This window comes from Saccoglossus kowalevskii, chromosome 2 (genome assembly GCF_978046115.1).
Source record: "Saccoglossus kowalevskii chromosome 2, keSacKowa6.1, whole genome shotgun sequence".
Taxonomy (NCBI): Eukaryota; Metazoa; Hemichordata; class Enteropneusta; family Harrimaniidae; genus Saccoglossus; species Saccoglossus kowalevskii.
This window is the reverse complement of record NC_140642.1, coordinates 32,854,505-32,881,877: the sequence shown is the minus strand read 5'-3', so window position 1 is coordinate 32,881,877 and position 27,373 is coordinate 32,854,505. Positions and strand designations below refer to the sequence as shown.

General features: G+C 33.5%; 1 protein-coding gene across 2 annotated transcripts; it reads right to left on the bottom strand.

The window, feature by feature from the left end:
- Window positions 1-1,742: 1,742 nt before the first annotated feature.
- Window positions 1,743-27,145, bottom strand: LOC100367761 (UTP--glucose-1-phosphate uridylyltransferase-like). Of its 2 annotated transcripts, none has more exons than XM_006813653.3 (15): window positions 26,906-27,145; window positions 17,801-17,929; window positions 12,060-12,167; window positions 11,302-11,484; window positions 9,683-9,816; window positions 8,651-8,719; window positions 7,687-7,820; window positions 5,652-5,740; window positions 5,418-5,486; window positions 5,278-5,309; window positions 4,570-4,666; window positions 4,361-4,436; window positions 3,407-3,570; window positions 2,578-2,682; window positions 1,743-2,424 (listed from the first exon to the last, which is right to left on the bottom strand). In XM_006813653.3, exons 1-15 carry the CDS (start codon window positions 26,939-26,941, stop codon window positions 2,317-2,319), a joined length of 1,533 nt encoding a protein of 510 aa, XP_006813716.1. In that variant the 5' UTR covers window positions 26,942-27,145; the 3' UTR covers window positions 1,743-2,316. The 2 variants fall into 2 exon arrangements, with proteins under 2 accessions (XP_006813716.1, XP_085350684.1); XM_085494558.1 differs by lacking the exon at window positions 26,906-27,145 and adding an exon at window positions 21,766-21,928.
- Window positions 27,146-27,373: the final 228 nt, after the last annotated feature.

Below are 27,373 nucleotides of genomic sequence, written 5' to 3'. Positions count from 1 at the left end.
GAAATACATTTTTAATAACAGCGCCACCTAGAGTTCAAACCAAATCAAAGTGGAAGTTTCAGAAAATGTGTCCGATTTTAGGCATCAATTCATTACTGAAGACATTTTAGCTGTTTTGTATGAAGTTTATTTCACTAATTTTTGATGAGATTAATGTAAAATATATATGGAAAAAGTTTTCACTGGATTTTATTTTCACATTCATTTCTTCAGCAAAAATAAATTCCCTAAGTGGAAGTCAAGTAATTTACAAAACATGCTGCTACATCATTAAATAATTTTTATACATCAAAAACAATAGGATTAACCATTCCGTGAAAACTTGCATCTGCATTCATTCATTCTAAAGTAATAAAATATGTCACGATTATTGACACTATTTACAGCCATTCTGAGAATTATTTGGACAGTCAGTTAGCAATATATCTTGAAACTTTGCAAAACACTTGGGTCTTTCCCAATCTAGACTTGATGGTGTCGTTGTATTGGCACACCCACAATTGGAATCCTTCCATTATCTTGCAAGATGCGGGTAAAACGCTGTTTTCAAAACACGCGTTGGTTACCATATATTAACAGGTTATATGTTGTATATGCATTCAAAGTGTTACAATATGTATTTTAAATTGTTATAACCATCTGAGTCCACCTGACATAGCGCAATTTACAAAACAACTCCCGAGTGTTGAGTAACCCCATGTATTAATGAACTAGTCGTTGGCGGGAAGGCTCAAAGTAAAGTTTTTAGGGGGACACGCTGCAGTTTTGCGACAGTTTTGAGCCAAACTAAAAGTTGTTTTTACATTACTGGTGCATTATGTATCAAATTCAGAAACTATACCGAGGTGGGAGAGTACGTCAGGGATACACAGACGGAAAACTTGATTATAACGGTTTGATGGACTTTTGTCAAATCAAAAGTGCCTTCCATGATCGAATCACTTTTTCAACTGCAGTTTGAAAATGATGGGGTATAACGACCGTTATTATGTCTAGTCCATTTTTGTAACAGATACAACTGACTAAAATGAGCGAGGGTTGTGATTTTCAAAATTACTGAAAATAATTACAATATAATTATAAAAAATAAAGACTGGTTGCCGCCGACAACCCCTATGAAATAGTAATCCCAAACCACGCGCCTGTCACTCAAGTGGCGCCTACAAGTCTAGATTGGGCAAAGACCAAAGTGTTTTGCAAATTTGCAAGTCATTTTGCTAACTGACTGTCCGAATAATTCTCAGAACGGCTGTAAGATTGATGTCATGTTTGAATTCTTTCCTTTGTTTACATTGAACCCAGAAGCATGCAATGGAAATAGAATACTGTAACTGAACACAATCTTCATAAATCACAAAACGTTTTTCATTACGGCTGGGCTTTCATCTATCATTGAACTATTACTTAAAACAGGAAAAAGATGTCCAATTACAGTGTTATCACAAGAATAGCACTAGGTATAAATTCTGTAAAACACTTCTCAGTCATTTTTTCCCGTTTGAAATCAAATATGCTAGTTTTCACTAGAGAGGTCTTGTATCTTCTACCAAAGGAGGTTGCTTGGTGTTTATATAACCTCTAATTATTAGTACCAGGGGTCATAAATAAGAGTTATTGCCATGAATTAACATGGGTCTTGAACTATTCTAAAACATACAGTTAACCAGAGGTGCAATGTTAGTGTAGGTGTGTTATAGTGGTGAGGGTGTTGGACAGTAAACTAAAACTAGCAAACTAGTAAGAAGTGCATCAACAATATTTTATTGCTGCATGGTATTCACAACTGAGAGCATTACTGCAGCTCATTATACAATCACAGATAATTACAGAATGTACAAATAAAAACCAGTCCACTCAAAGTACCACAGTGACGAAAGATCATTCGAATACGAGTTTCTTTTATTATTTTTTCATGAGGCATGCTTGGTTAGAAGTGCAAGTGACTATGAAATTATGTAAAATCATATTTTAACACAACAACATGTAGTGGTAAACCAAAGCGATCACCAAGATGGGAGTTTTTTTCTTTATAACAAAGAAAGAATTGTTTGGTAACAACACAGGGTTTTAATCAGAGATGTTTGACTGTAGTGAAACCACACAAGGTTCTAACCCTGTTGATGTTATTGTGTTAAACAATTTATGTCAGTGTAGCAAACAAGTTGAAGTGCAGCAAAAAAAGCCTACATGTACAGTGAGCTTACTGTCTTGCCAGCGATTCAACAGATAACAAGACTATTTACTTTTAAAGCTAAATATATAAAATCAGGCACAGCATTCACACAATTAATAAAAGTTCATAGAGGTGGTCAAAGACTAGTGATCCAAAATTCGCAGGTTGCCAGACACAATCTTATTTTCCAGCAAAGCACCTGGAGGTATGTCAATTCGGTCCCCATGATTAGCGATGATGATAACGGTACCCTAGAAGATAGCAAGATAAATACATTTGTTAGTAATATAGATTTATGTATTTGTTTATAACTAAGTTTACCACTGCTAAATTATGTTGCCAGAAACAGTGACTGAATGTCATGTCATGTATTTCAGTTTGACTAATTTAATAAGCTAGCATACCTTGAGAACAACTCCTTTGCCAAATGTCACATCTCCAGACACTGTCAAATGATCCAACTCAATCAAGTTTGGAATGCTCCCAAATCTCTTCAGAAATATGTTCACCTGCAACATGAATGGTTTGAGATAAATTAGCTGAATAATCGTTGAATTAAATAAATGCAGCTTTATGTACAGTCAGGTGAACAAATCCAATAATAAAGGGTTGCTGTTGTTTTATACAGCGTGTATAAATTTAGCGTAAGCAATGTATCATTTGGAATCCATATCAAAGTTGACAAAGTGCCCTTTAGTTCAAACTTAATCTTCATTACACACTACTACCCATCTTCCAACATTTGTGAGCAGCCACTGTTGTACCCCACACGTAAAAAAAAGCACTTAGTGGCATTCCTGAAAGCCACTTTCAACTAGCTGCAAGAGCCTGCATTATGCATGAAATTGAACGTAAAAAGATAGCATCATTCATAGTGGTGTCAAAGCACGGGATTCAACAAACATGAAAGCATTCCAGGTTACCGGGGTATTTCTATGCCTCGTAATGTTTTATACACGTTTGATAATCGGCAATTTTGAATAGTCCTCTCTAAAAGATCAAAATCAAATCATTTGATTTTTGCATGCAATATGCAAGATCCCACAGTGAACTTGATAGAAAGTCACCCCTTGAAGGTAATTAGACTTGAAATGAACGACAGGATGAGGGTTGTTGCGATAAACATGTTTAATGTAGATCCCATGCGACATACACAATGTTTTTATACACCAAATTATTTTAAACCACTGCCATTTAACTGAAGAGAAAATACCACCATTTTACACAACTGACCTTATCAAAGTGTGTGCCAAGTTTTACAAGTGGCGTTGTTTTAAATTGTCGATGTGGATTCATTTTCAGTGAACCTGCTTTCATGGTGTATAAATTGGACATGACAAGTAATAAATCTGATGTCTTCTTCACTGGCAAGAACCGACTCCTGGGCACGTTGATACCTACAGAGGAAATTCAGAAATCACAAAATGGCACATCGGTGGGATTGGGATGAAGCAAATTCCTAATTACATTTTATAATATTTTTGATAATTTGAGTTTAAGAATCAAAATTGGAATTATGTACAAATTACGACATTTAGTTTGAAAAAGGCATTATACACTTACAAAAAATAATATCTTTGTACAAATTACAGACGAATAAAATAGCTGATTACATTCTACACCTTGTCCATGTCTACAAATTTACATTTTTTATTTATTTAAATTACATTATTACGAAAATAAAAACAAGTTGATTACAGTTTATGAAAATACCCCTTTGCAGACCCTCTGTGTATAGTTAAGAAATTACAAGATTTGGAAAGGTAAAGGACGCAAATTGGTAATGTAAAAACCGTGAATGATTTGCAAGACATGTAGGTAAGTGCACATGGAGTTTACCATGAAAAAATAGCAGCTCAACTGCAAGTAACAAATGTTATAACAACATTCTCCCTTGACACAATAAGAGTTCAGTTACCATAAACTTGATAAATGAGCATAAAAAATGAAACAATCTTATATTTATTTTATTTTATAGGTGAGCGATATCAATCTGATGTGTACCGAATGAGAGAAATTTAACACTCTCGTTATTAACACTTTTCATAAAAGGGACAAGCTGCGTAGGAGCAATATAATCTCCATTGTTTATGTTGTACTTGCGCGCAATGTCTATCTGTTTTACATTGAAATATAAATCCGGTAATCAATTTTATCTGGAAATTGAAACATGCAGAGTAAACTCACCATGGGCTTCAAAATTCTTGATTGCAGCACCAACAGCTGTCTCTAATTGGATAACATTTAATCCATTATCCAGTGTCTGTGGGACAAACAGCACTATTAGAACGCCCTTCTTTCACATGTACAATATTTGTTGATTAAAATTAAAACATCATTAATTAAAAGGATATGGACTTTTTAACACAGAACTCTACATAATATTTCTACACTACCTTGTTATTAACAATGACTTCCATGTCAAGTGACTTGTTATCCAAATTTCTCTTAATGGCTGCCAACTTTATCCAAATATTGTTAGTGTTGAATACCCTGTAAATAACAGTAAGTGAATGAATGAATGTAAGAACAAATGAATTAAATGTATATATACTGTTGTACAGATGTAAGGGCAAGAAAAAAAGAACAAATCAATTCGTTTTCCTAAATCGATGACACTGATTTTTTTCATTTTAAAAATATAACATGTTCCTTGTGCAAGAGCATATTTTTTTTATTTTTATTTTTTTTATATTCTGCAAAAAACCTAAAATCCTTGCTGTGACATGCACATCTCAATTTTAACAGGCACGCACAATGATTGAAAAAACAAATTTATAGCGGTGATAAAAGTGTGTATAATTTTCTGAGTGACTTGTATCAGATTTGTTAAATGGGTGTATCCCCCCCCCCCCTAGTAATTTTTATGTGTCTGGCCTTTGTTGAAGGTCGGGAAAATTAGTAACAGCGAAATTTGCATGTAACTTTGAAACAAAAAAAATCTCAAAGCATGTGCAAGGACCATTCAAATTGCAGGTAAAGTGCACGTGTCAAAACAAAATAGATGATTTTGGTGAAAATAAATAAAGTAATTCATTTTCACATCGCTAATTATTGATACACTGACTATTGTCATATATTCTAATGGTGAATAGATTTCTTACCTGAATTTACTGACTGATTTGAATTCATCCACCTGACAAGAAAATATGTAGATACAAGTATTTAATAAACAACACATGTGTAATACACAACAACAGAATATTAAGTTTGGTGAGCAGATAATAATGTTTTAACAACTTACATGTTCCTTGGGAACTTGGGCAATTTCCAACAGACGGAGTTTATCCTCATAATGAATCAACGTACCTCCCTATTTTGCACAAAAAATAAAAAAAATAGATAAACAATTCGAAGAAAACTCACTATTTTAACAATGGTTTTGAGAGATTGCAAGGGAATATTTCTGTTTCTCTGGCATTTTTGGCAAATGTATATCATGATTTCACCTGGGTATATATAATTTTACTCCACTCACCTTCACATCAGCTCTGGTTTTATCTGTGACTTCCATCACAAACTCACTTCCAGTGCCATTTGGAGGATTCACCAGGAAATTTAGAATTTCTAAAGTTTGAGTGTTAAGGAAAAGTTAGCGCTGAGAGAATGAAAACATTTCATCTAATCATTTCAAATTAGAAAATATTCTCATTAAAAAAAAATATCAGTAAATCATACATTTAATAAAAAATTACCTCTAAGCACATAAAACAATACTATTTAACAACATATGATATGATTGGCAACTATGTTTTCTCACAAAAGTAAAAATAAGTAGGACAAAAAAATGTATTTCTTTATGGGCAGGTTTTTTAGGAAAGAGTTATAAATAATTCACAATATTTTTGTTCAGTTATTTTACAAGCATTAAACAAAAAAAAGTCAGAAAACCACCATAGCAAATAATCATCAGCTGTTGACATGTATACTGAATAAATGAATTAATAAATAAATACCAGTAAGACATGGTTTAAGTATTAAACTTCATTCATAAATAATCAATGAACAAATTTAATCTACAATAAACAAGAAATCTGTATACTACTGGTAATTCTTTTTTTTTCTGTCATACTGTAGTACCGGTAATTGTAATCTCTTAGCAGCTGCTGCGGGTATTAATTGCCATAGAATCAGTTATTTTTGGTCATGCCAGCATTCTGATGCGATACATGGAATATATATTTACTGATTTGTAGTGGGTTATATGCACACAAAAAATTCATTGGATTTGATCTTTGCTGATTTATTCTTCTGATAGAAAAAAATAAACAATAAAGTGAAGATAAAGTAGTTTGAAGAATGAAAAGGGCATGTAATTGATACATAGTGACAAGTATGACGTACATATGAAGCATATAAATTCACTGTGACGTAGAATGATTGACAATTTCATTAATAAAAAAAAACATAACAGCCTGGCTTTTGATATCAAATTAAATAATAAAGGATTTCCTCCTAAATTAATCAACAAATATCAGTTTTTATCTGATTATACAGTTCAATAAACCCAAGTAAAAACTGTGGTTAATAGTTACAGTCACTTACTGCTTCTTAGTATGAGCTAGGTCAAAAACGTTAGCTAAGAGAACATGCACAAATGCTCTATAAAGGCTAAGAAATGGCAAGTACAAGCTAAATCTGAACCGTTTTTAAGGATGCACAGTTAATTCACATTCGTCCCAGGACACTTTCGTCCCATTGCCTTTGTTCAGCCTTATGACCTTGTGCAAGGTGATGTCGATTCCTATGTTGGTATGCAGGAAGTCATAATTTTTTTATGTACAGTACATACATGTATGTGTGTGTGTGCTAGGCCTTAGCCATGATATTTTTTAAACAAACGAGAAGGAATAATGTCGCCTGCATGTGCGACTTTCTTCATGGATTGGTAACAAGACAATCAATCTGGATGCATATTGAATTACAATCGGGAAGCCCAATATGTCCTTACAACAATATTTACTGTATTTCCAGATATTCATAAATAAGCAATTTTTACCATGTTTTACTGTGTACAATTTTTGGCACATTAATTAATTATACCATAATCTTGTTTTTAAGACCCCACCTAAATTCTTAGCATGGGTCATTGTATACAATGTTAATTTGGATTTACTATTATACATGTACTCATAACTCTTCATTCCAGTATGCTATTTCTGACATGACAATCAACAGGAGCACATCCATTATTCTTGAGAAAAACAATGGACTGATGATGATACTCTGTACTACTTCACGTTCTGAATTTGCATTGTTATTGTTTTATAACCATGGAACTAAAAAACATGTATACCTCCCTGTTTACTGTACTAAGCTAAATGAATTGAAGATTTGTGTATTCTTAAAAGTTTGGGTGTTCCTTAGTGCTGACTGCTGGTCACTCCCACTCAAATGGGTATACCCGATATTCGAACATATGTGATTAGCTTAAATCTTAGCCTGTACTTGTAGCCTGAACATGATTAATAACACAATTGCATGGTCATTTGCTTCACTTCGCAAAAGGATACTGTTATCAACTGTAGCTCCAAGGTTGTCAATATTTGAAATAAAAACAAATTCCTTTCCTTGTCTTATAAAGGCATCTAACAAACCAGAATTATTGAAAGATTCATAAATATCGCCGTGACCTGGTGGATACCAACTGTGAAAGAAGAGAAATGACAATGGTTGCATATTACGTACGTGTATATAAATTGAACAGACTCATTCAACTGTATGTTATATTGTTAGTACATATGTATTGAGAATACAAAACTGAAATACACAAACAAAGTGCACAATTGTATAGCACAGAATCTGGTGTCAATTTGGTTTGTGTGTACCGGTAAGTTAATAACTATTCACAATATTATGTTTGTTATATAATAATCAAAGCTTTGCTTACTGAGAAAAAAAAATTATAAAAGTTATTCATTGACAGAAACATTTGCCAAATAATACCAACATTTTTTAATAATATTTTATTTGAATCACATTAAAACTGTAATCAAGCTATTTGCATGTCAGATTAGTCAAAAATGACAAGTGAACATATGTACCCGGTAAATGACAAACTAACACCATATGGTTAGAGCTTCTGAATGATAAACTGACAGATAAGTCCAAACTCAGAATGATGAACTGACAGACACAAGCCACAACTCAGAATGATAAACTGACAGACACAAGCCACAACTCAGAATGATGAACTGACAGACACAAGCCACAACTCAGAATGATGAACTGACAGACACAAGCCACAACTCAGAATGATAAACTGACAGACACAAGCCACAATTCAGAATGATGAACTGACAGACACAAGCCACAACTCAGAATGATAAACTGACAGACACAAGCCACAACTCAGAATGATGAACTGACAGACACATTAAACTCAGAACGATGAGCAGACATACAAGTACAAACTGAGAATGACAAGTCAACAGTTACAGTTCTAACTAATACACATTATGTTGCAAAGTTACTTACGCTTCCAAGTCATCAGAACTGACTGATTTTGCAATGGGCAATAGTGAGTCTTTATTGATCCTTGGATATCTGTAATACAATGAAAACAATATCAATTACTGGATGAGGGCAATTTATTCTATAATCAAAACATTTATCAGTATGCAATTGTTACTACATAAAACCCAGAACCACATCATCCCTCAACTATTTACTAAACATTATCACAAGAGGAATCCACCATCAACCCCTCCACCCGACCCCCCATCTCGCTATGTTTCATTTTATTTAAACCATGTTCATCCTTGTTAAAATTTTTCATCAAAATTATGCATTAATAATTATGTTTTATTTTGTAAAATAAAAGAAAAGATGATTTTGATGTGAAGAGGGTTAGGAGTGACACTAATTACAATTCATTTTTCCTATCCAAACCACAAGCACAAGCAAAGTGGGCGGGGCACAAATAAATACTATTACTGTGAAATGACAAATTTCACTGGGTTTTAATTTCACTGATTTATCATTTCAGGCATATTCAGTGGGTTTTAAAGTCACTGTGTTTTATCATTTAGATAATGTGTTCTATGCTAAATTTTACATATTCACTGGGTTTTAATTTAGCGAATTTTCTAGTCAGCAAAATAAGTACAATTGAAACCTAGTGAATAATTAATCCTTTTACTAGGATATTACAGTGAGGCACGTACCGGATGTTATATTACAGCTGTTGTTGACCTTACATTACAGACAATACTAGATACATGTAATAAACATCCGTTGATAGGCAAGTTTTTTTTTTAAATTATGCAAATGGTTACAGCTGTGCCTGCAATTCTGATTCTATCAATAGAGGGCACTGATAGTTTGTCAAGGTCAGTCCCATTTTAACAGATTTTTCTGTTAAAACAGTAAAACCTGAACCCTTTTGTAAACTGAATAGATCATTGCAGACTGAATTTAATTTTACATCACAACATTAATACATTACAACGAATAGTCTAACTGTGGGCATTTCAGCAGCATTTATTGAATTATTTACAGTCCACTTACTTGCTCTGATTAAACGTTGATATCTGCACTTGACAAGAATCATATTTTCTGAGAACTTTATTAGTATCCTCGTCCGTGTTAAATGAGTTCATCAAAACTAGTGGTACATCTGAACCATACTTCTTGTTGAGATGCTAATACAGAGACAAAATTTAGTAAAACAATGATATTCTTGTGCTACAAGGAGCAAGCCCCAATACTGTATAGGTCACAACTGAGAGACGGCCGTCTGACACAGTTGATTGCGTTCGACTACTGACGACTTCCGGCAGAGTGACTGTACATTCCATGTTTAATTTAGACATCGGGGAAATTAAAATAAAAAAAGTCAACAAAAATTATATTCTAAAATAAGTAAAAACAAAAACAAATGCATTCTTAGTAGCAAATGATCATGATAACGGTCATGCTGCGTTTCACACAAGTGAATAACTTACTTGTTTTCGAAGTGTTACAATTGCTGATTATTACTCAGTAGTGATAACAATAACGTACAAAAAATAAATTCGTTGAATTGTTGAGAAAATTCAACTTAGTTTCACCGCAAGCGAATGATTTTGGTCACATATAAACGCTCGATCCGATACGATATCCGCCATGTTTGTTCAAACATCTTTAGTGACTTGAAACTGTTTTTTTGACCTAATAGGTCAAGTCGCTAATTAACCAATCGAAACGCTGGATGGTGCCAACGTGATTAAATTACTATAGCTCATTTAAATATGTTAATGTAGTTCAGGACCTCATTGTAAACGAAACACGGAAGAGATTTACCGTTGTTGTAGTGCGATCGTTTGGTTTTGATTTTGATGGGAAAATGGCATGATTTTTTTTTAAATGAAAAAATTAGTTGTTTTCGAAAGATAAGCTGAGCATTGAAGACGAATTTAACACTTCTGACGATAATAACAGCTCATTGTCGAAACGCAGTTTACCCATTCACGCTACCCACAATAAACCTGTACTCTGGAATAAGCGTCAATGACTACGGAAAACCTAAATTAGACTCCAATCTAAGCGTCAGGAATCATTGAAATGTTCGAAAAATTATGCCTTAATTTAAAAATTAAATGGTATATCTTTTTCTGAAATATGTGGTGGCTGTTTGGTTTGTGAAAGTTTGGGGTGTGGCTTATATTGCAGGCTTTTTCCTGGGATCAAAACTTTCAAAACAATTTCAACATGAAACAATGTCTCAAGTTAGGGGTGTGGCTTCTATTAAAGCTGCGGCCTCAAATATGATTTTTACGGTACATCTTTTTTGGTTGAATTAATATTGAAAAAAGTCCACAACACTTTTACAATGACGAAACAGAAATTATCACACAAATTACACACATTTAATTGGAATGTTATTTACATACCGTCAGACATTATGGTTTAAAATTATTGATTGTATGCAAACCACCAATATTGTCTGATGTACTTGATCAGTCAAGGCATGTTGAAAATATGGAGCTAAAGTTGCATACTTTGAAAAAAATTTGGCGTGCAATTTTCAGTTATCAAGTTCCATGTCATGTGTAGACAGTTTCATGTAACAGGGGCTAAAAAAACAGTGGTGTTTGATATCAACACTGACTACATTATTATTTATTACATTTAATGAAAACAATTACCTCTATTTGCTGAACCGCCAGATCCAGAAAGGTCAGTTCACTCCGAACACCGATGACACTTTTCGGTCCTTTACATCCCATGCTGGTGCCCAAGCCACCATTTAATTTAATAACAACAAGTTTATCTAACAATGCCTTAATATTCTCTGTGTCATGTTCTTGAAGCTCCTTGTAAGGAATCACCTAGGAAAAATAAAATTGAACAAATTTGAACTTCACTTAAAGCCCATCCATGCTTGCCTTTGGGTTTAAATGATTGACAATAACTTTAGGGAAATTTCATTAATATAATTGTGAAACGAAACAGAAATGTGCACATTTGCTGCATGATATATTGAAATTTTAATGCAATCAATGCAAACAAGTCTGTGATACAGAATATTAATCAGATTCCGTTAATTTTTTGTCACCTTCCACAAACAATTCTTGATCAAAATGCTGAGGCAAACAATTGTTTCATTGAAGTAGTTAGCAGTAAATTTTATTAAAATATTTAAACTATGATGTGATTTGCTTTGTAACGCATTTTTATATGGCCTTCAATGCATGAAGTATATACTAAATTCAATCACAGTACAGTGATGATGGGATCCAATCATCAAATTCAGTGTTGCTGCGAAGGTTTAAAAACTATTAACCAATTCAATGTGTAGCCTGAAACTTTGTTTCAAAATTAACTCAAAATTCAATGAAAATTATAAGAAAATTTGTATTTTTGGTGACAAAACGAACATGATCGCCTGACAGATAATACTTACGGCATCTTGAGGTAAAGGTTGTATTTCGTCCCATTCTACAGATGGTCCTTTTTCTTGTAAAAATCGGCTGAACAAATCTTTAAATCCTTCAAAGTTTTTAGTTGCTTTCTGTTGAAATACCACAGTAACAAGGGTCAATAGAAGCATGATAAATGGTCAAGAATTGTGCATCCTGACTCAAAAAGTCACTTTTTACCAAACGCTTCAGCGTGGTATTAAGAGTTTGTTTTCAGGGGTGGATGATACCAAGGTGGGAAATGGATGCACATATGGGGTTAATTCCTTGAATTGCAATATAGAGGGTTCAGGCTGAAATACAATATATAGTGTTTTCATGTTTCGTCTGATATTTCTGTGGTATTCTGATGCTGTAAGTAATGCACGATTTGTTCCGAAATTCAGTATATTGTGTGTATTCCAGGGTTATTCGTTTTTTGCTGAAAACACCCCTATTTTTTAGTGGCAGAGTCAAATAGTCTCACTCCCACTGAGAAATCTGCATTGTTGCTTGAATGTGAGTTAATTAAACACATTTTCCAGACCGGCGAAAGAGTATGCAACAGCCAATTTTAACAGCCTGTCACGTGATTTTAGTCTGAATGTCAACAAGAAGAGGCTAGTCCATTTTACGCAGGAGTAATTGGGAGTAGAATATGTGAGGGATAGTATCAACAGAGATGTGTATAGTGAAAAGTAATATCTATACTTCATTTACATCTCTGAGCATTTCTGTTTTAGTATATTGGTTTGAAAATGTTGAACTTGCATGATTTGCAATGTGTTTTTTTAATGGGACTCTCCTATTCCCGGGTTTGAACGAGAACGGCACACCACGTGATTCGTTTGAATACAATGCTGATGGCAAACATGCCGTGTTACTGCGGTACTTCACTGACGGGATGACTTACTGCATGCTACAACTTCGCTTGTGATGTTACTTGTTAGCCATGGATTACATGAATCTTGATTACCAGTCAAATGTTGCTCATTTGACGTTGGTAATCTTTATTTGGAACTGAGTAACTTCCTGGTACTTCGTACTATGATAAAAATCAGTCAACATACATCAAGTTCTCTCAATCGTAGTATTCCATGTGATGTACACCTAATATGCCAAAAATGTTGCTGAACGATTTGAACTGAATAAAAATAGCAGACGAAAATTTGTTTACAAAATAAAAATACTTCGGTTGCCAATGAAAACCGGTAAAAAACAAGCAATATGTTTTCGGCTGTTATCATGGAAGGGACATGAACGTGAAGCTAACGTCTGTTTATAACTAAAACCGGGCACCTTATACGAGGTTTGCAAAATAACATGGCAGTCATTAGAAGTCACTTTATTTTTTTGTTAGGACGTATTCAGCCGTTAAATGTATAATTTCCAATCGTTTTGCGATAGTATTTTCTAGATTGGAAGCAGCATTTACATTTTATTCAAAGTTCAAAGCTGCGTTGGGATTCCGTTGACAGTGGTAACAATGTCGGCGCCGGTGATCTCTTACCAGTGCGCAACGTAGCCAAAATAAAAGGCATGATCATTTGGGCACTGCTATTACAATTCTTTGGCTGTTGCCATGGTAGCGGTGGGTCAGGATTGTTTTTCCAATTAGTGATGGTACGACCTGCCTGTCAAGTATGAACCGTGACAAAATCAGCATAGCCAAAAAAAAATCACAGAAGAGTTAAAAAGCCATTCCTGCTGAACAGTTACTCTAACTTCGGGGTCAACTTTCTCATTAATGAAAAAAGATATCAAAAATTCAAATAGTAACTTTTGCCCACACTCCAGCCGAGTACAATGAGCTATGTCTGAGGTGTTGTATCACAGGGAGTTGGACAAACTTGTGTATTTTAATAAAAAATGTTATATAACTTTTCTTTTACCCCCCTCCCCTTCCTGGTATCTATTTCAAGTATTTTTGTCAGGTTCAAATCGTTCACCAGCATTTTTGGCATGTTAGATGTACATCACATAGAATACTAGGATTGGGAGAACTTAATGTTTGTTGACCACCTGGAATCTGTGTTTTATAAATCTTGAAGGGCTCTCGGAAGATCCACCCGCTGCCTGGACCCGCAGTAAAATCTCCGATTAATATGGAGCCGCAACCATCAACATCGATATACCATGAGGTTTCTGCTGGCGACGTTGCGGCGTTACTCAGTTCCAAATAAAGATTACCAACGCCAAATTAGCAAAATTTAACCGGTAACCAAGACTCAGTCTATCCACGACAAGCACGCAACATCCCAAACGAGGTTGTAGTGTGCAGCTCACGAGTCAGCGACGACCGATTTCAACGAAAGTCATTCTGTCAGTGGAGTACCGCAGTTGCACGGCATGTTTGCCAATGTACAGATCTGTGGAGGAACTTTTAACTTCAACATCAACCGTGTATCGTAGTCGCCCAGTTTAAGTTCTGGTTCTGTCGTGGTCCCAACTAAAGGGCGACAGTCGTCGTGTCGCGTCCTGTTCGATAAGGGACTCACAGCGACGTATACAACGCGTGTAAAATACATTGTTTATTTACATGAAATTCGAACACGCGCTGTGCTACGACCACCGCGCTTAAACATCCACGAGTTATTTATTCGGACAATGACTTAAATTAGACGTCTGATTATTTTATTTTCACACGTGCAGCGACACGCGTTCTACACTGACAAGCGTTGCTAGGTCGCAGCACTGTCTTGGAGCATATTAATGGGCAATTGGGTTCCCCGATCTAAATTTCTATCCCGGTTTGTTGCACGTTCTTTTTTTAATATGAAATAATCAAATATGGGACATGTGTATAATAACAGAACCCCACACCCTCCCCGTGGCTTCGCTCGTGAAAGTACGGCAGCAGGATACACCGCATCACTCGTGAAAATAACTTCCATACGCAATGAAAGCCACGGGGAGGGTATCTGTCATAATACTTCATTATCACTGAAAACATTTTTCCCCTGAAATAAATTCCAGTGAATATGCCATTTCCCTCATACTATATTGAGACACAGCGCAGTGAAAATTAGATTCACATGTAATGCTTGAAAACATGTCAGCAAAAATAAATTAAGTGAAATTCTACGTGACTTCATAATAGTTGGAAATGAACACATTACACCCGACCCTACCACTCCATATACAATGTAAACTACACCCCAAAACATCCTTTCACCCACAGTTACTACCGTGTTTCACCAGTGTATTCTATTTGACGTCAGGAGAAATTGAAATAAACAAATTAATTATAATTTCAGCCTCTAGTTGACCACTGATTAAATAAACTACCTCGTCTTTATGTCAACTTGCAGTTATTCGTTGCCTACATCAGTGACTTCAAAATATATGTTTCAATCCCAGGAATTTCACTCGCTGTTAATTGCATGGGAGTGGCAGTCTTTAATGAATTTCTATTGTCATGTCAATTTCTTGCGATTACTCGAACATTAAGCTGTAACCACATACCGCCTAGGTGCTGTAATTAAATCCTGGTGTAAGCACCATATGAACTATGAACAATGCATGTGAAGCCAGCTGTCGGGTATATTCAATCCTATAGATTTCTCATTGTTTGGTAACTATTTGCTGCAAATGCAACAAAAATCAATATAAAAAATATTACCCACACAGTATTCTACAGGTTACTTGTATTGTACATACATAGGAAAGATAATGAAGGTGCATGCATTATCATCATTTTTATGCCAAGTTTGAGTAAAATTAGTTGATGCACCTTTGGCAAAACATGATTATTCAACAACAAAAATTTACCTAAATTTCGCCTTAAAAGACCTTTATGCGTGCAAAAACTTTGATCAAAATAGATGTCCTGACACAAATTGAGAATTCTCATTAACTTTCATCATTGTGGGTGAATGAAAAAACATGCATCGTGATAATAATATATTAGGTCAACATAAATTTGTTTCTAGTTTCATCGTTTGTGTCAGTTGAAGCAATTCATGACACCCCCCATACTAAATCCATATATCCAATTCTGAATCTATGTAATGAGAGAACCAGAAAACTTGTTTGTTACACATATGCAATGATACGTGCTCTGTAACACATATGTACGGTATTAATACATGCTGAGAGTCAGTGAAATTTAATTGCGTTATATTTGGTGGTAACATGTGTTCACCATAATTGGTTAAAAAATGAAAATTACATTTTTACTTATTCTAAGATTTGTATGCATCTACTTTATCAAACTTGTGCCATTATGATACTAAGTTATCATGGAATCAACATAGGAATGTGACAAATTAGGCAGCAAGCACAGACATTGACTATGTACAATGTAACATCTAATTTTAATGCATACACTTCTGTATATATATATAAAAACTAAAAGTAAAAAATAAGTAACTTGTTAATGATCTATCATACAATGAATGCAATTTTTTGGTTTATGTGCACTTCTAATAGAACAAATACTGTAATAGCTAAAGATGCCAACATGACAGATCAATTGATGCAGACAATATGGCTGTGTACCATACGTGTTCTCAATAGATTCCTATGTAGGGCTGTTAGAAAATTATAAAATATCTAAAGGCTATTCCACTACATGCTTGTTTATATAAATAAACTTGCTATTATTAGTATGGATATTGAAATATTATCTCATAAGATTCTCTTTAATTACACAAGAGATTATCATTTGAGTTTTGTATCAACCTGTAGGTATATAACCCCCCCCCTCCCAAAACCAGCCAGCCAACCAACCAACCAACGTATTTGAGGAAAAGTGCTTTGAGGAAGAGTACCAGTACCTTTCGGCGGACCTTCCTTTGCCAGCACGGTAGCTGGTAGAGTAGCATACCCACCATCAGCATGACCAAATTTATTAGCAGTTTTTATATTTATTCATATTTTAGTGTTTCCCTTTTGCACTTACTGTAGAATACATTATTTTCGCTTGGAATTTATTTCTATGGAATTATTTTCGCTGAAGGAATGATTCCGTGAAAATAAAATCCAGCGAATATAATTTGTTTCGTATTTTTTACTTTCAACTCGTTAAAAATCAGTGAAAATAAATTTCGTACAAAAGGCCCAAAAAGCCTTTTCAGCGAAAATTAATTCCAGCAAAAATAAAGTATTCCACAGTATTTTAGTTTGTGGTTTCTCATATCTATCATGTGTGATGCATTACCGTATTAGTCAGTAGTATGCAACACCAAACATGATCTGTCCCCTGAATACACAATATGTTATAATGTACATTACCAGCTAAAACAGCCACAACATCCGGTCAGTGCAGAAACAAGAAATACATAGGCTATAGTGGTTTCAACATACCATCATAAACATTTGAATGTTAAACCTCCATATATTAATGCACATAAAAATAGCATATACAAGCATATGCACTTTAAATAGTAAATTAACCACTATAAATTACTAGTCAGTTATACATTATTTTAGCTGGAATTAATTTTTCGCTAAAAAGACTTTGGGTATTTTGTGTGGATTTTATTTTCACTGATTTTTTTGACGAGTTGAAAATAAAAAATACAAAACAAATTATATTCGCTGGATTTTATTTTCACTGAATCATTCCTTCAGCGGAAATAGCGAAAATTATTTCCAAGCGAAAATAAAGTATTTTACAGTATAATAATTCATACCTCAAAGGAGATAATTAAACTAGACCGATGTAAAGCCAGACTATTGTATACGTGTGTTACCAATATTCATAGTCTGTACTTATCTTGTTGGATACTTTTATATATCTTACCTCTGTTTCACCTGGAGGTGCTGTTTGTTTCAGCTTCTCTAATTCCACTTTTAGTGCCTGTTTAGCGTCTTTCTTGGCCAACGTTTGAAACTCGATCACACTCTTATTGGTCCTCATGGCTGCATCAGCCTGTGATGAATGTAAAGAATTCCAGTTATTCCATATTTCAGAGAGCATAGTCGTGAAATGATGTGCACAGGCGTATGCATGTGCAAGTGCGTGTGTAGAAAACTGACTGGTATCACTAGAAAAAAATGAGGGTATGGGTCTATCAATTATAACCGAGTTCTGCACATATTTACATAGCAATGCATTGTGGGAACAATACCAAAACAGTCAACAGAATTAGTATATTTGTTATAAACTGAGGAATAATTCCTAGATCATATCATCAGCGAAGATATGTGATTTTGTAATTATATATTAATAAATCCACATTAATTTAAACAATAAAATGTCCAATGTCTTTGTGTCAGCCAAACTCAAGACTGCATTTTTGTTTGTTTTAATATCAGATAATTATCATGATCAAGTGTTTGTAAGCCACTGTTTGGATAACACTATTAGTGCACTATATGGACTGCAATTTGACCTCAGAAAATAGAGAATTTAAAAAAAAATATTGTTTATTAATCATGTAGTAATACCGATATATCAGTGACATAAAGTCATGTAATATTATCTTGAACCCCTTAATGGCAAATCTGATTAATCCTTACATACAATTTAAGATTGTGACATTATAAACTGTTCAACTCCTTAAACGCAAAAACATTGATTGGTGAACAGACAATTTTTTTTTTTTTATTACTGTTTGAGATATAATCAAATTGAATGTTTTTTATATATATACATTGTACTAAGGCATCTATTTACCAGTGTAATATTAGGTCAAAAAAACCAACAACTTATGTTGCCCTCAAGTCGGAAAATTTAAAAATTGGATCGGTCAGTCAGTTTTTTTTTTGTTTTTTTTTAAACTCGTATTATCGCAAATAGCCAAGGTATATGGGAACAAAAAAAAAAACGCGACCTGATATTTCATATTTTTCGGTCGGTCGCTGAGAGCAACAATACAATTTTTTTTTTTTGGCCTTAAATTGTATGTGGATTTCACTGTTTCTATTAATTCTCTCATCTTTATCTTGGTAAGGCCAGACTTTTTTTATTCCTTGTTTCTCAAGTTTTTATATCATTTTTTATTAGAAGGGCGAAAAAATAAAAAAATTAATTCTTTTTTTCCCATTACATTTGTGTGATTCTCAAAGAATTGTAAGTGAGATCATTGATCAGGGAGAAGAAATGAAACAAAATAAAATTGTATTCCATGTATAACCTGGTTGGCAATGTCGTCAATTGTGGCAAAATTTTCAGCAATAATGAGGGATTTCTCGGTTTTTGACGATGGAGTTTCACGGTGTGTCACCACAAACATGATACTTCCATAAAAATGCAAGCAATTAAGCAATTTTTTGCACTCACAAGTCGGCGGGCGCAAGAAGTTACGCTGAAATAAAATTTTATTTTTATTTCATTTACGGCTCCTGTTCATTTGACGGCTTCGCACAACAAGGGATAATATAAGTCTGGCCTAATGCTTAATTGCCAATTTACTATTGATGTGTGACTGCTGATTTCCAAAAAACATTTTAAACCAGCCGCAAAGTACTTTTAGGGATCAGTATTCTTCAATACAACACCATATTTGCGAAATGTATACAGAGGTGATATATAGAGAATACCTAATTGAGTGACATGTCATATCACATTTTATTAAATAAATGTAGTACATTTCATATGTTCCAAGCATATGGTACGTTTGGCACAAATATCAATCACATGTATTCGTTTTGCGACTATTTCCTCAATAGTTCACATTCATAACTTGTGTGTGCATTTATCCTAAGATTATTAGCGCATCTAATTTGCATACAGGAATCCGTTCTTCGAACACAGTATTATTGTCAGATTAGCGCCTGCGATTGAAAAACAGTTCATTTATGGAGTTTTAGCAACACATTGGGAACCTCTTCACACAATTTTGAAGTAGTTTATCAGTACTATCCCACATTTCACGAATTGTGATATTGATATGAAAACAGCCTTTGATGAATATCTGAAACTATTCCCGATAACATTCAAATACGATATATTTATATATACAAATATATATTTTTAGTTGGCAAACAAGCCATGTTTTGCAGCCTTAAGTGATGAACAGTCAGTGATGTTACATCACTGTCTCAAATATCATGCAAGAATCAATCAAATTACTAATATAACACGTGTGATTTTGAATGTGTGATATAAAAAATATAAAAAATGAATTTATCACATATTTTATAACATATTTATCATGAGATACACGTGTTAAGTAAAACATTAAAGTTCATGACCTATGTTTATTACATCTGATATTTACGTTTGGAGATTAATTGCTATGTATCATATCCAAAAACATGGCATGTATGATCTGTGTAACCAGACAGAAATGATCATACTATAATGCAAACAAAAATTGAACAAACTATGTTTCCTGCTAAGGTATATGTATTGACTAGTACATGTAAATATATGTATCCATCGATATTTATGAGGGTGGGTGGGAGTTCCAATGATTTTGAAAAAACTGACTTATAATTAGCAAATAATCATAACAAATTAACAAGTGTGAACATCATATTCTGTATGGGTTCCAGTGCGATGGATATGTGTATGAAAGTACAACAAATACAAAAGACGAGTTGCACAATTAGCACCACTCTTTAAATAGAAAAATTGGTTTTAGTTGCTCATGCATGTGCGCACTCTGAAAATAGAATTGATGAGAATTCCAGCAATCAATCAATACTTTATTTAATAATGAAACCATAAGACTGTTATTTGTATGCACTGTTAATCTAGCAGCTTTTGATTAAAGCGATTATATATTTTATTTGTCACAAAATGGTATATCCCAGTGACCATAATTTTAAATATATTTGGCCCAGCTGATAGCTCATGTCAGATATCCACAGGTTGATATATTTAATCAGATTAACTCAATCTGCCTTAAATACTAATACTATGATTCATAGGGTCCTTTTCAGACTTTGCTGCTTATAAAGACATCATCAGAGATAATAATTGTATACATCTTATGAAATTAATAACAGTGCTTAGTGTACACATACCAGTAATCCATATCCACAAAATATTTAAATTCAGACATCAAACAGTTCTATCGGTATAACTAAACAACTTAATCAACCACAGTAAATACTTCATATGAACATCAAGAGCTACAAAATTATTCACTCTACAAGGGGGAAACATCAAGTAAAGTACATCAAATTACTTAAACCGTCTGTCACAATTCATAGTCAAATTACCTGCACACAAGCTGGCATTAGTCCAATGGTACACACTAGGTACTATAAAAACCCTTCACTTATGTTGGCATTTACCGGTACTACCAATATTTTGAGCAATTTCAGGAATTTGCCAGAGAAACAATGAGTTCTTAGACTATTATTAGTTTATAGGGGTTTAATTAGAAAGGATTTTACTTATTACCGGTAGTGGAAATTATAATCAAGTGAATAATTAAGTAATTTATAGTATGATGCTATAGTATGCTGAGATTGTACATACACTAACATTCCTGACTGTAATGTACAAAGGTTTAACCTGACATTGAATCTGTCACATTATTATTAAACACCATACTGAGTGATGTAGCCATTATGGCGTATCAAAATAAAACGCTAACAGTTGATGCAATTCCAAAACCGAAATTGTATAATAATAAACATACAGTTAAAAATACTGTACTGAAGGTCACCACAACAGCAGTTACCACATCATCTATATAGTAACCTACTGTCAACATAGCCAATGTATCAAATCACTGAAAGTCCTTAAAAATAACAAACCCAGAATATACAGAAATGAGGAGATATGAATGCAGTAGTCGTGTACATTACCTTCGTGAGGATATCCACTAATGACAAACTCTGAAGCATGGTTGATTTTTATGTAGGGACAGTGTTAATGTTTCCACGTTCAAACTACATGTACCTATGGCTCCACATAACAGTGTGAATACATTTAAATACTACGTATTGTCAGATAATCCCCTCCCCATCTGATATGTGTAAACAAACAAAAAATGTTTTACATCAGCTGTCACCTACCAATAATTCTTTGAATAAAAGTGAACATGTGGCAGAGTGTTTTCATCATTCATGATTTGTGAAAAGGAAATGGTACTCAAAGTATATACAAGAATCAAATGGGGAAATATGATAGAATACAAATTAAAGCCATAATATAAAGTTTTGATCAGTTTTTTGGAAGGAAACAAAATCAGGAAATGTTTGAAAAATTTAAAATTTAAATTATTAGATTCTGTACCAATACAAGATAACACAGATAACCCAAAAAAACAAAAAAACAATATGAAATAAAAATAAAAATATTTTTTTTCTTATTCTTCATATACCAGTACTACCAATATTTTGATTTAATAGATGATAATAACTATGAATGTACTTTTTATGTGATATGATACAGATTGTCAGGAATGCAGTCTAATAGTTGCTTTCCTGCGCCAAAAAAATAACAAGATCTCAGTCCTGAATGGTGATGAGATCCAACACACATCAAGGTTGATGTGTGTATGTGAACATTCAACAGGTGTCAAATTCATCCCTCAGTGGTGAACTTGAGAGAAAATGGTGCAAATGGACACAAACACAGCTTCAAAACTAAGAACTTATATAAAACAGTTTAAAAACAGAGATAGCTTCGAGTGACATTATCCAAAGACAAAACATAGCTCATAAATAAGTATAAATTCACCAAAACACATTTTTGTTCTAAAATCTCATACTGATTCGGTGTAATTCTCTCAACAAATTCATACACATGTAAATAAAGACCACAGAATTACTTAAAGATTAAAAAAATATGTTACCAAGCATCTCCAAAAACTATATTAATGGCTTGACGCTTCAAACAAAATCATAAGTGAGTAGTGATCTCCATGCAACAAGTGTTGTGTAAACAAATATTGTACATTACATGTATTGCATATGGCAAAACTAACTACAAAGTTTGCTAGGAGAATATATATGGAACTTTAAAAACTATATTTAGATTAACAAGACTTGAATAAATAAGAAATTTAATTTGTTCTGAATCAATGAACAAGCTATTTTAGTAAGTATTAATTTACATTTGAATACATTCAAGGCTTCTGCTATCAATTAACATCCAAAATACACTACACAAAATTATTATGCAAATTGATCTAATTAATAAGCTAACTTGTCCAAAAGCATCTGGGCACTGATTCAGTATTCATGAAACAAGAATTGTTACTAAAAGTATGATGCCCTCTACAGTTTAGAAATGAACTAGTTTGCTTCCATATGGAACTACAGAGGGCGCAATTTAAGTGCCACTAATACTACTGCTACAAGAAATAATTTTCTATTTCTTTCATCTTTCTAAATTTATTTTCTTAAATACAATTGGATTTGAGTTGATTTGCATAAAATGGCTACCAGTTCGTTCAATTTCATTTAAAACTCAAAATAGCTAAAGAAAAAATTCATCCAATTATGCTTGTCTTATCTTCATACCAAATTCAAACAAAATTGATGAAAACGAGAGGACAAGACACACATAAACATAATTGCTGTATATCAAACAAAACAACTTTCATCAGTAACACAATATGATTGATCAGATATCAAGACCAGCTTTGAATGAAATTAGCTTAGGCGCACCTGAAAAATAGTTGATGACAAATTCAAATTTTGTTCTGTTTTAATGGGAAAATGTTTAGTTGGCACCAAAAGTTATATGTGCATACGTCTTGTCTTCGTACCTACTTTGAATGAAATCAGTGAAGGTACATTCAAGAAATAGCTATGGACATAACAAATTAAACCAACACCAATTTTTCTGGTTTTTGTTGTTGTTGGAGAAAATGACTTAACTAAAGAGAACCAGTAACCTATATATAATATATCATGCCTATGTACCAAACTTTCAAAAATAATCTGTAAAAGAAACAAGAACTTGAAGAAGCACACTTGTTTAAAAAAAAATGACCACCAGTTAGCCAATCAAATAGCAAAAAAAAAAATGATTTGTATCAGTAACCCACTATGAATGAGCCCAAGAATGCCCGAGAAAAAGTTTATGCCATGTTGAGATGTTGTCTTTATACCAAGTTTGAACGAAACTGTTCTGGACATGTCCAAGAAATAATGAGAATGTATGGAAACACAGACAGTTGAAACAAAATGGTGATGTCCAAAACAGGGACTAACAAGCCATGCATGGCACAGCCTCATTAGTTAACAAAGTTAAGATATATAAATTTTTTTATAGTAATATAGTTTGAACATAAACATGTCAGAGATATTCATTCAGAAGCTTGATTATGATGATATTGATATGTATAATATTTTGTATTAACGATGCATAAAGTAATGTATGTATGTAACCAGTCCTGGCATCTCTAAGAAATTACACCTATTGGGTATATGATAAAACCTTTATGGACTGGATACGGCTTTTCCTGCCCTTGGTCGTACAGCTTAAGTGCCTGAGTATGCTTGGGTGCTTCTGCCCCACAACCCCAGGTTACAAAAGCTGTATCCAGTCCATGAAGAATAAGATCACCATTTCTGATTGCAGGGGAATTTAAAAAATTAAATACCGGTAATTAATGTTTATGTACCAACTATGACAAGTCATTTTTCATGATTTCTTAGCTCCTACCGTATTGGATGTGATTAACAGCTATACATGTACTTGTGGAGGCAGTGACTGTAATTAGATCCACTAATACCAATGATTAAAAACAGTGACCAATTTAGAGTAAACTAAAAGAATTATAATAGGATATTTCAGTCTTGCATTGGTTTGTTTAATTGTTTAATTGCTCCTCAACAACTAGGTCAACCCAAACCAAAATAAGTATACAAATCAGTGAAGCAGTATTTATAAAAACATCAAAATAACACCAAAAATATTCACAAAGATATAGCCATAAAATTAACAAATTAGATTGAGGACAAGCCAATACACATACACTCTAAATAATAAAGAAATCTGAATAATAATTCTCTTTAGGATATCAGCAGTTGACACTGGCCAATCAAAATGCAGGGGTGGAAGCAGACATGTGTATATTTTATTTCTACATTTACGAACCATGCAACATGGCAAACAATCCTACTGAATGACACATGTCCAAAAGCTGAAACAATCAGCTGAACTACTGAGTACTTCAGAATTGGTCAGTGCAATGAGAGGCTATCAGATTTTAGATATCCCTTAGATAAATGTGTTTCATTGTGTTACTGAGATCAGAATGAGTAAACACCCATGACCTAGTTAGCAGCTCAGTCAAACAATAATTAGGAATGTGTTAATTTTACCCATGAAAATATTATCTCCATGACTTAACCGCCAGTGTGATGTTACTAGCACTTGCATAAACAATTTTTTTAAATATTGGCAAACAGAAAAAAATAGTTCTATTCTATTTTTCTTATTTTTTATTGTTTAGTAAAGTTGTTTATCTGGTTTGAGAGATGTTTAGTGCTACAAATTAAATATTAGTGTTGAGTTTACCCAACAGACATCACTTCTCGCGAAAATATTTATGAAGTTGAATTTAAATGTCAAACTAGATTGTACATGCAGTGGTTTGGCATTAAAAATATGAATGACAATTTTATGCAAAGAAGAAAAACAATATGTTGCTCATGTTTGTCACCACAGCCCTAAGCAAATCCAATCAAACGTGCCAATCATCATTTCACACCATAAATTAAATAAAAAGTGTTCAAAGCATACGATCATTATATACACATTGAAGACTAAAGAAAATCTTAATTAATTCTTCTGAAAACTTCTGAAGAGAGGGAGGCGTGACATTGTCTTTTTACGTTATCACAAAATTAAATGATAATATGCGACTGGATGTACAGCAAGCATTGTATTAAAAAAAAGAAAATGTTACAGTGGTTGCAAACAAGATACATACAGATGGTTAGAAAACTCCCTCGAAAAGTTTGTATAAACATTGCAATATAGCGAGGGACTTTCTTATTGCCTATCAAATGATCCAAATTTGCTATATTTTATGACAATATCCCTCCGCTAGCTCCAATTGATTTTGGACTAGTTAACTCGCATCTAGGTAGTACATGTACTATGTCTATGTTGTTATCTGTTTTCATATGGCAACATTGTTGTGACTATACAACAAGAGTTGCTTTAACTGTCAGGAGGAACTTGCTTGGGTTATTGGAACATTGATGGACAAAGGGAAGTTGCAAGTTACCTATAGATATCTCGTTTGCATGTATGTATAGAGCACAATTATTGCCTGGGTTTTTATTTTTGCCCATTTGTCTGATAGCTAAATTTGCTGAATTAAACTCAGTGAATACACAAAGTAAACAGTAGAATGTATATCACAATAGAATATCTAAAGCGTAAAATCTACTAAAAATTAACATAGAAAATATTAATCTTTCAACACTTGGCAAAATGTATAAGGCTATCAGAAATCTATTAAATTCAACGAAAATTATTGAGAATATGATTATACGAGAATTTGATAGTAAATATAAATTCGAAACGATAAACATTAATGCTGAATATACTTATCCAGTACGCACCATCAAGTTTAGAGGGTGTGTGTAAGGATTCAGATAAAGCCTTTGGTTCTCCATAGTTCTCAACGAATGTTTCTCGTCAAAGGCCGACACGTCATGTGTTTGGATTGACGGAAATCGAATTGGCCGAATTAACTCTACATAAGCGTGTTTGCACGAGTCGATCAGCTGACACCAAATGCATAGTTCAGTTTAATCTGATGATAGGTTACAGTGGGTTAACCAATAGATGCGGTGCGATCAAGTTTTAGGTTTAATATTAACGACGGTAAACAGAATTATCGCAATATCGATTATATTTTTTTTTTCCGCGCCAATATTCGGAATGGAAACAGCATATGTCTGTGGTGTGTACAGTGTCATGAAAAAAACAGGGTATTACTAAAACTTAAGCTTATACTATACGATATTATGATACCTCTGCTTTTCGTTGTGCTTCTGCGAGAGCCGCCATCTTGAACTTTCTTGTATTCACGTCTGCCGGTGTCCCGGTTTTCTGTCAATCTAAAATTACTGTCGTTTGCGAGATGCAAGCTTCTTACAGCACGCGATAGTTTTTTTTGTAATATTTATACCATAAGTAACAACATCAAGCGAAAGTGGATGTAATATGTTACGGTCGAAATGCCCTGTCTGTACTTCAGTACAATGTTCTATAAATAAATCGATTCTTGAACTCCCTATCTTATTCAATAATTTGAAATTCGGCAATATTCATACACAGGAAGTACTGAGTAATAGTATACTAAAGTATACTAAAATGTGTATACATTTGTATATTATTGCATTATTGCCCTAGTTCCTATTGTTATGCTAATAATGTTAATAAATTTGCAGACATTTTCAAATACGTTTTACTATAATAGTGCAATAACTAGGGGACTGA